The sequence below is a fragment of the Mastacembelus armatus genome, chromosome 8 (assembly GCF_900324485.2).
Source record: "Mastacembelus armatus chromosome 8, fMasArm1.2, whole genome shotgun sequence".
Taxonomy (NCBI): Eukaryota; Metazoa; Chordata; class Actinopteri; order Synbranchiformes; family Mastacembelidae; genus Mastacembelus; species Mastacembelus armatus.
Genome location: NC_046640.1, coordinates 16,747,221 through 16,757,861, shown reverse-complemented (window position 1 = coordinate 16,757,861; position 10,641 = coordinate 16,747,221). Strand labels below are relative to the sequence as shown.

The 10,641-nt window shown below is 37.9% G+C and overlaps 2 protein-coding genes across 2 annotated transcripts; both read left to right on the top strand.

The window, feature by feature from the left end:
- Positions 1–473: 473 nt before the first annotated feature.
- drc3 (dynein regulatory complex subunit 3) lies at positions 474–4,317 on the top strand. Its single transcript, XM_026325457.2, has 13 exons — positions 474–598; positions 744–947; positions 1,034–1,150; positions 1,245–1,411; positions 1,543–1,689; positions 1,834–1,953; positions 2,057–2,169; positions 2,261–2,435; positions 2,561–2,692; positions 2,866–2,936; positions 3,225–3,348; positions 3,759–3,890; positions 4,014–4,317. Exons 2-13 carry the CDS (start codon positions 788–790, stop codon positions 4,107–4,109), a joined length of 1,554 nt encoding a protein of 517 aa, XP_026181242.1. The 5' UTR covers positions 474–598; positions 744–787; the 3' UTR covers positions 4,110–4,317.
- Positions 4,318–4,455: 138 nt separating this feature from the next.
- Positions 4,456–8,728, top strand: gid4 (GID complex subunit 4 homolog). The gene is made up of 6 exons (XM_026325478.2): positions 4,456–4,838; positions 5,323–5,382; positions 5,779–5,886; positions 6,410–6,511; positions 6,600–6,730; positions 6,852–8,728. Exons 1-6 carry the CDS (start codon positions 4,614–4,616, stop codon positions 6,913–6,915), a joined length of 690 nt encoding a protein of 229 aa, XP_026181263.1. The 5' UTR covers positions 4,456–4,613; the 3' UTR covers positions 6,916–8,728.
- The last annotated feature ends 1,913 nt before the right edge of the window (positions 8,729–10,641 follow it).

The window sequence follows — 10,641 nt, the reverse complement described above, 5'->3', positions numbered from 1 at the left end:
AGGCGGTACTACAAGTCCCGCCCACAGACCAATCCAATTGGATGAAAAACAGAACCTTCAGTATATATGGCTAGAATTAATGTCAATCATATTTAGCAACTAAAGCAGTGTTCAACAAACATTTTTATAAACATGTATTTTAATTGATTGCGCCCCGTACTTATATATCAATTCACTACTTAACTATGAAAATGAACTCAGACACTAATCCTCTGAAAAGGAAACTATAAATCTATATAATTATTAAATGGATAGCGCACACAGTGCACTATCAAAAAAAAAAAAGACGATTAACGAAAAGAAAACTCAAATATTTGTGTCATAAAAGCTAACTATTATTTTGTTTTGTGTTGTCAGAACATATATTAATAAGTCAAGCAAATAACCTATATTTTTATGTTTTAAGTAAGAGAACAAGATCAAAATCATTTGAACATACATACTTGAACGCAGCCTAAAGTCAGCCAGTTGCTAAGTAACAGCGTGTAAACAACTGAGGTAGCGTTAAACGGCTTTAATGACTTTCTGCAGATGCTAAAACTTGTGCTCTACTTTGCGTTGGAAAATCAACAATAGATCATTTTTGCGATTGTCATTGGTGGGTGGTTTCTAGAAAACATGTTCCTTGTTCCATTCATTCATTTTACCAAGCTATTGAAAGCGTTAGCCAAATTAATAGTAGCTAACTATCCGCTGATATTTTTAGCATGTTATTGATTCATTGTTTGTTGTTATCTTCGAAGGATGAAGTGAAGTCAAGCGTGTTTTCAACTCCACTAAAAGCAGCATGAACGGGCAATACGGGAAATCCGAGGCCATTTTGATGGACAAGGAGATTCTACAGCGAGCAGTTGAAGAGCAAGCGGGTGAAAATCTGGCTGGGTGTATTGCCAAGGCCGAGGGAATCCATTTTAATCAGGTTTATAACCTACGTCTGGGATACAGAAGTGAGAGAAACCATAAATGACTAATCATTATATAGTGAGTTAGTTGTGTGTTAGATTTAGGTATGTGAGAGTATGTTTCTCCACAGACATCCTGGAAATTGACTGCTTATGGGAATTCACATCCTTGGCCAGACTTCATTTGAACAACAACCGTATAGAGAAGATTGTGGGCCTGGAAGGATTGATTAATCTCACTTGGCTTGGTAAAATGAAGCTTTTTTAATTTTCACAACATTTAAAATAATCAGCTTTCCAATTACCAGTAACAATGACAGTCATTCTGAATGTCTCTTTCAGATTTGTCATTCAACAGAATAAATAAAATTGAGGGTCTGCAGTCCTTACTGAAGCTTGAAGTTCTGAATTTAAACAACAACAAAATCTCAGTCATTGAAAACATGGATACACTTCAGAAACTAACTCATTTTTGCATTGCAAACAATCACATTGGACAGCTGGACAATGTAAGAAAAATTATTTTATAAATCTGAGAGAAAGAGAGAGAAAACGAATTTTATTTCAAGTGTAGTGTAGCATTTGTGTACTGTGTACTGACTATAATATTCCCATAATGCAAATCTTATGCATGTCAAAGGTGCTCTATCTCAGGACGTTTAAGAACCTTTTCACCCTCAACCTGTTTGGAAATCCTGTCTCTAAGGAGGACAATTACAAATTCTTCATTGCTGCCCACTTTCCAGACTTGATATGCCTAGATTACAGAGTACTTAAAGAAAAGACTGTAAGTATAAATCTGATCTATATTGCACTTTATTAAATTAAGTATATTTGTAGATATTTACCATGTCAAATTTTTGTTTGGACATTGTTCTCACAAGTATTTATAATGTACCATGATCAAACTAAATCATGTGTCTATGTGCAGAAAAATGAAGCAGCTCTGAAATACCAATATGTCCTTGAGGAAATGAGACGTGAACAGCTGCAGATACAACAAGCTGATAATGCTGAGCAAAGCCAGAAAGCTGAACTCCAGTTACAAACAGTAATATAAAGCTCTTCTTTGGTGAAACAGTCTTTGTTCTGTGAGTTCTCAAAGCTGAAATCTGCTGTACATACAGTGTCAAATCAGTTCTTCTTTCCTACAGGATGCCTTTGTGGAATCACTCAATGGGTCTTATCTGTTTAAGAGTATGTTCGAAGATGATCCAGAGGCAGAAACACTACAATGTGTGCCTGGAGTAGATCATTTGCTTCAAACATATCCTCTTTTTTACTGGTATTCTAATTCATGCAGGTGCAATAATCATAGTATATAATCTCAGGAAATCATGCCTTGACTCTACACTTACATTTGAGCACCATATGGTGGACCTGTGTACGCAGTTATTTGAAGTAGGTCTGGCTGAGCATAAACAAAGAGAAGCAGAGGTGAACGCCTTCTTAAGTGCTCATGCAGAGGCTGTGGCAGTGCACCAGAAGAAAGCATCACAGATATTGGCAAATTTTGAGCATCAACACACAGAGGTAAACTGGGACAACCACGGTGTTCAAAAAAGACTTGCTTTGAGTTATTCTCAGCATACTCCCTCTAATTAAGTAAATATGCTATTATTAACATAAGAATATCTCTTGCATTCACACTTTTGTAGAAGATGGAGGAGATGCAGCAGTTATCAGACCCAGATGTACTGAAGGTCAAGATGAACCATTGCAATGATGAGATTAACAAACTCTGTAAAAGCTTCATGTCACTGGAATTTCAGCTGGTCAGACAACTGGAGGTAGGCTATACAGTGCCTGTGTGTTTGTGTCGTTGTGTGTATGCTGGCTGTACTTTTGATGACTAAAAAAGATTAAAGTATATTCGGAAAAATTAAGAGTTGAATGGGTTATGTACTTAATGTATATAGATACACATTTACTCACAGATACAATGATGCTGCACTGATTTCAGGATATCATCAAAAAGTTGGACATCAACATCTCAGAAATGGTTGGTAACTTCAGTGAAACTGTTCAAGGGATATATCCTTTTTCATTCCACATTGATTAATTTGTATTTTTGATTTGTTGTATTAATATAGTTAATATGTTTCTGATGCAATGACAGATTGACCTGTGAGAGCATCATGGGAAATACCGTATGTTATATTGTCCGAACACTCACTTTCGAGTAAGATTTACAGAAGCTTTGTTGCTTTCAATCTAATCCAATTGTAATGGTACTACATTTAAATTCATTCTCAGCAGCTGCCTGTTTTGTCATGTCTGTAACGTAGTCCTTTATACATTACTTCTTTAACACAATTATACATTTGCCCAGTGTCGAGATCTGGAAGATAATTATAATCAAGACATCAAAAAAATTGCTGTTGCAACTCTGGAGCAAGTGGCCAAGGACAACCTGGAGAATAACATGTCAGCCAATGTTAGAATGGCAAGTGTTTTCCATTTTAAACCAAATTGGCTGTTTATAATAAAGCAATACATTATAGTTACTAGAGACAATTATAGCCTTAGGCTATTAATATGAGCTTCTTTCTCAGTTCTGCACTGATCACCCTCAGAGAAATCTGAATGTGACTGTGTTGAGTGTAAGTTATAGTAATGCAGCATTTTATGTTGACATGCCAGTGTTATATCACAACTTCTGATTTTGAAGCCCTCAAAGTGATTTGCTCAATTTAGCTTATATATGTAAACATATAGCAATATATGTAAAGATATAGCAGACTAACAGCAGTGTAATGTGAATGCTAATGAAAGAGATTGACCCAAATGGGTCAGATAGGACATGGTTCATTGCCAGTGTCAGTACCTTCCATGCCTGTTGTTTTCCCTGTATAGCTGTTTACAGACAAAGACACAGTAATGGATGCACTGGCCACCGGCCACGACAACCACCTGGTGAAGATCAATGACAGAGAGACTCTGCTACTCACACGTGTAAATGCCTGGAAAGTGACCCTCATGAAAGGGGTATAGAGCTCAAATTACATTAAAACTAACATCCCAATTTGTATTTAAACGTGAATGGCAGCCCTTGCCTCCATATCTCAGTCTTGTGATTGTTTGATACTTTGTCTTTATGGGTTATTACAGATTCAAGACAAAGAGCTCAAACGCAACCGCATGCGCCTCTCAGACATCTATAGATATATGGACCATCTGAGGGAGCACCTGGAGGAGCTGCAGTAGCATCATCAGTAAAAATGTTCACCACAGACAATACTGTATGTATTTTCACAACCTGACTGCACAGCTGCAACATATTACACTGTGCATATAGAAATATCTAAATTTGTTACATATGAAATAAAACAATCCCCCTAGTTCATCTATTTCCTTCTGCCTGTTTTTATAGACAACAAAAGAACATTTTTATTAACTATTATGTTGTTTCAATGTCTCTTCTTTGATTTCCAACAAAATACATGTACATGAGATCTGGGTGGCCTATACGTAGAAAATGTATTAGAAAATTGAATACAATTCCCATAATGCATTTCGGTACATTATCCAATGGGGTTCTCGCTGAAGCCGAGCGCCAGTTTCCAGGCAATGAAATTCAGGGAGGCTGGATTTTGAGACGTCGTAGGATCCCTTTCCAGTAGTCCGTGTACGGAGTATTTTGTGCGTGTGGCAGGTCCGCTATCAGTGTCCCTTTTCTCTCCAACTGGGGTGTGTTCAGTCACAAAGTTCATGACGGTTGCTGACGGTGACACGTTTGTGCTCATCATGCCTGTCCGAGCAGAGCGCTGCAGTTCCGGCGGTTCGGCCTGCCCGTCCTCGGCTTCACTTGATCCTCCTGCCCCGATCAACACCTACCAGCCGGGGGTGGCCACCTCCCTGCTGTACAGCGGCTCACAGTTTCGGGGTCACCAGAAGAGCAAAGGCAACTCCTATGACGTCGAGGTTGTCTTGCAGGTTTGTCACTGATGTGTCCTGATCCTGCTAGGACTTAAGTTAACTTTAACTAGCTTAGCTTCTTATTATAAACGTAGTCAACACATTAGTTAGTGGCTCCTGTTGTTAACTTAGCTAACAACTTAGGTTAGCTCATGTTAGCTCCATTAGCTTTATTTGCTTGCCATTACTGACACGTTGACCTAATTTTAAGCCAAACCACGTGACTTTGTTTCTACTTAGACATTTGTAATTTGGAACAAATAAGCACGTTGTCCTAACACGGTATCAGTGTTTGCTGCTGGCTGGCGACATAAAGAATCAACGTTAGCTATTTATTAATAGAAAATACACTGCTTCTTTGATTACACACTTCACTGCCTGTGTTCCTACCACTTTTTCTCACAAAGAAGAAGGAGGAGGACCATAGTTGCACCTGTGATTTCAGGCCACCTGAGCATGCAGTTATCTGTTCCCTAACTTTACATCTGTTTGTCCTGGACAGCATGTCACAGTGGAGGACTCCTATGTGTGTGGATACCTGAAGATAAAAGGCCTGACTGAGGTAAGACTTGAAAAAGTAGCTGAGAGAAACTTGGTTTGACCTGAATGATTCAGGCTGAATTGTGCAAGAAGTAAACATACGTGTGGCCAGTCTGTTCTTTAAGGTCTAGACTCTGGTCTGTATCTTAAGTGTGTCTGCTCTACGCCCATTACGTTATGCAACATATGGAAGAGAAAAGGTCAGCTGGGTCCTGCAATACGTTTTCTCTGGTGCAGAGTTGGATGGAATATGAGGAGCTATGATGTGTCTGCGTCTTTATAGATATAGTCATATTTTAATTAATAAGCTGTTTATGAGAGAAGCAAATGTAATCTGCACTCATGAAGTGTGAAAAATATTTGTCTACCAGCTTCATCTTTTTTTCTCCCTTATCACTTTTGCTTCTCTGTGTGACAGGAGTATCCCACTCTCACGACTTTCTTTGCTGGGGAAATTATCAGCCGAAAAAAGCCTTTTTTAACAAGGAAGTGGGATGCAGATGAGGATGTGGACAGAAAACACTGGGTATGTCCTGTTAATATTTATTCTGTTACATTGCTTTGTTGCAGGTGGGGCTGTTTATACATGATGAATGACTAACACATTAAGAATCTGAATTCATGTATCTATTAAACTACACTGCATCAATTTGGTGTAACATCATAATGAGACATGTTGGAGGTTTAAGTTCAAATGTCAGTAAACCCATATCACCTACCACTCTTAGGCTAACCTATTCACTGTTTTTGTCTGTCTATTGTCCTTTTTCTAGAAAAGCCTGTGAGCTGTGCAGAATTATGCCTGACCCTTTGAATTTTGTTTCTTTTCTTAAAAAAAACTATAGATGGAATAGTACAGGAGTAGCACGTACCATGCTGCAGAAAAGCCCATGTTAACCCATGTTTTAAATTAAACTCATTAAGGAACAACGTTTAGTTTTTCATTTAGTAAGTAATTAAGGATTAATAATTTATGTGACAGATAATCAGTTAAATAATTTTTGCATCCCCACTTGTCAACATCTCCCTGGTCTCTGCTTCCTCACCAGGGAAAGTTCCAGCCTTTTTATAAATATGCCAAAACCTTCAACTCAGATGACTTTGACTATGAAGCACTGGACAACAGTGATTATGTCTTCATGAGGTGGAAGGTTTGTTCATCAAGTTACCGTCACCTCTTATCTCTCTTGTCGTGTCAATTTTAAACTCTGACCTCTGCTTGGTTTTCTGCATTCTCAGGAGCAGTTTCTAGTTCCAGACCACACTATCAAAGATATCAGCGGTGCCTCCTTTGCAGGCTTCTACTACATCTGCTTCCAGAAGTCCACAGCCACCATTGAGGGGTATTATTACCATAGAAGCTCTGAATGGTAACTGCTTACTACTGCTGTCCCTAGCTTACTGGCATTGAAACCACATTAAATGACTAAAATAGCACTGTTACTCTGTACAAGGCTGAAAATATTCTCTTTCTTTTGCTTAAATCTGCAGGTACCAGTCTCTAAACCTCAGCCACGTTCGAGAGCACAGTATGCCTATTTATGAATTTCGGTGACACAGACACAGGAATACTAAGTGAAGTAAAGGACATACTGTCCGGTGCTTAAATATGATGGGAACAAAGAAGCCCTTAAATGCCAAAAACAGGTGTCACCTGTTTCCCTCGCTGCTGGGAAAATAAATGTGGTCAGACTCCCTTCATGATAGTCTGAAGGAAAGATGGCAAAGAGAATGACAGATAAGGCAAAGACTGATGATGGATGGAAAGTTCTCAAAGCTGTTGTAGAACTAATGTTTGCCATAGATTTCATTTTTAATTATTCTTTTTTTTTTTTGTTCTGATTTTGTGCAGTGGATTTCTTTGCATTCTCATAGGATCTGTCTCCCTGAAGCTGGGCATCAGAATAGGTTCCTGTTTTCCTTCAGTGGAGAAACTAATCATAACTGTCTTAAGACAGTTATTGGAGCTTTTTCCAGTAAAGCTTAATTTAGTTTTCTCTCTTTTTAATTATAAAGTATGTTTGCAATATTGCTTTGATGCCCCACAGTCATCAATGCAGAGTATGATGGTGGGGGTCTTCCCAGAGGGCTGCGACAGAAGCAATGATGAATAAAAGTAATCTGCCTTTTATGGCAGGTCTGTAAGACTGTAAGTTATGGTCTGTTGATCAGGGATGGTATAAACAAGCTAAAATTGAATGAGTTAGGATTATAGCAGTGTTGACCTCCTAACATTTAATTAATCACAAATAACCAATCACTTCCAGTCTGCTGCTTTTTCAAAAATAAAAAGTCTACAAATGGCTCAACATCTGATTTTGTCTATGCAAGTAAAAGCTTACCAATAGGTAGAATCTATTGCATCACTTTTTTCAAATCATTTCTCTTCATTTAAGAGTAGTTTATTTTTTTAATCAAGATGGAGGAATGCATAAAAACCTAAGGAAAAAATAAGGAGGTTAATTTAATTACAGTGATCAGCATTTGAAGCTCAGATATGTGACACTCAAGATCTTTCTATCACTTTGGTTTGACAAGGAGAATAGAGCTATCTTGGTACATGTGGAGTTTGAGTGGCTAGAAGAGGTAGGAAAGGCAGTACAGTGATTCAGATATTAATGTTCATACACTGTGGAAAAAATCTTAGTTTCCTTTTGTTGTAGCTAAATGTGAGAGATGTCACAAATGTATGACATAATTCAGAACTTAATGTAAAACAATTAACTCCAGTGTATTAGTGTACCTGTCCTCAGTGGAGAATATAATGTAAAAAGCACCTTCGGTGGCTTTAAGTGATGATGGAAAACTAATTAAGCCTTTGATTTTTTTAAGAAAAACCTGCTGCCTTACAGTTTTAAATGTTTTTTTTTTTTTTTTTAGTTAGTAACTTTATTGGAAATAAATCATGAGTATTTCTGTATTTGTCAGAAATTGTGCAAAGATGACATCTTTGTGGGGCTACATAATGTTTTTCCGAAAAGGGTCAGTGTAAACGTTACCTGCTGGGCGGTGCATACACTCCACCCGCTAGTGTTGATGCTTGTAGATATTCATCTGGCTGGTCACCTGCAGCATGAGAAGTGACTTTCACTGGATGTTGTGGGAATATTGGTATATATTTTTTTAACCCATGTAAGTGGATTTAAAATTTTACAGTCTCAATTACCTCTAAATAATTAGCTTTTTTATTAATCATATAACCATATAATCATGTACAACAACTAAATGTGCAATGGAAGAAAAGATGTTTATCTGGGAGTGGACTGAGTGGACCTGATTTAAACAGTTTGGTTTGGTGTAAAGACAATGTATAATAAATCTGCTATGAGTGTGTTGTGTGGGGACAAATAAAAATTATTTCATACATATTTTTATTCTTAGTTATTTTGTGTCAAAATTAAAGCAGTTGCATTAATGGACTCAGCACTGGCAAAGTTCAGACAAGTTAAAAACATAGTGGCCACTAGGTGTCAGTAGTGGACTATAGAAAGTTATCACTATTTTCCCATCCTCTGACCTGCTGACATTGGGTGAGAAGGGGGTACACCCTGGACAGATCACCACTTTATTGTAGGGCTGACACATAGAGACAAGCATCAGATTCACACCTACAAGCAATTTAGTCACCAATTTACCTAAACCCATGTCTTTGGACTGTAGGAGAAAACCAGAGTGCCAGAGAAACCCACACAGACATGGAGAACATGCAAACTCCACACAGAAAGGTTCAAATAGGATTTAAACCCTGAACTTTCATGCTGTGAAGTCATTTCAAAACCTTTTAAACAATTTGTAGCACCACTGCTATTTAGCTGTTGGTATTTTCTACTCTTATATATACTCCTATATTTGTTCCAAGACCCAATCGGTGTGGGTGAGTCAAAGGTACTTAGATTAATAAGTTAACTTTGAATGCAGCTTTCCTAAAAGCTTAAATAAATAAATAATAAAAATAGTGAATGATTAATAAACATGGCTCAGGTTTGACATGTGTGGTGCAGCTAAAAATAATAAGCCTGGCTGATGTCAGAAGGAAACATTTATTCCTATGAACCACAACATGAAAGATATGACAGAGAAAAATGATGTGGGCTGCAATCATGTTATCCACCTTTAACACTGCTTGTTACTAAGAGCTAAGATAATAACTTTACTCATCCCCAAAGGGAAATTCAGGTAGTCATGTAGTTGAATAGTAAGTCAGCAGTCAGTTGTCATCCGCTATTGGCTAAGGTGTTGAAGCCAGTAGAGATGAAGGGTCTCCTGTATCATTAAGTCCTGCAGAGCAGTGAGGTGAGTCGTCCACTGCAGCTGCTTCTCTGCTCCATCAGGATGTTGTGATGGAGGAGGGTGAAACAGGTGGGACCTTTTAGAAGCCACAGAGAAACAGTATCAGTGTTATTAGGATTTGTTCTCTTCTGACTTGAGAAGAATTCTACCATAGACAAAGGGAGGTGAACTGATAACACACATTAACTCAAGCTAATAAAGGCTGATTGTTCATATCTGCAGTCGAGTCCTTTTCCTGAGAAACTGTCATCATCAGTTGTCATCTTGCATTCCACAACACACCCCCATGTTCATCTTTATCCTGTGTCTCAAGAGAATGCAGTTCTAAGAAACTGCTTCATGCCCTGTCAACCACAGCGTTTTTTTTTATCTGTGTGCTGTGGCATAAAAACACTTTATTTCTAAGCACTCAAGGAAATGTATGAGAGCATATGTTTGTATTTTATAAATTCCTTGCTCCATGAGCATTTGTGTCCTGGTTTTTTTCTTTATAGAATATTTTCAGTCAATGACCATTGTCATTTATTACTCAGTATCTTTTCTCTTTCTACCATTGCACAAAATCAATAAACCTTTTTAAAAATCATTGTCAACTAATCACAGCGTTGTCTTTATACATAGGAAACGTGCTACACAGAGAATGAAGCCCCATTTGTGTAAACACGAAATTTAAATTGCAAAAACTGAACAGATAAACTGATTCACCTTCCTCTGGATGTGTTCTGGTGGGAAATAACAGGCTAGTGGCTCTTTTAGAGCACTGTTATTAGTTTCACACAGCTAATTTTCATCAGCTTTCATTATGTAGAGCACCCAGAACTGCTCTGCTCTAAATGCACCTGCTCCAGTCTCGTTCAGCTCTGTCCCCCTCACCCAAACAACACACCACTCAGCCCTGAGTCTCTGTGTCTATCAGGATTTTACCAAGAAACCTCATCACTAAAAACATGCTCTTTGTCGATGAAAGCTGGAACACGGCCACTAGATATCT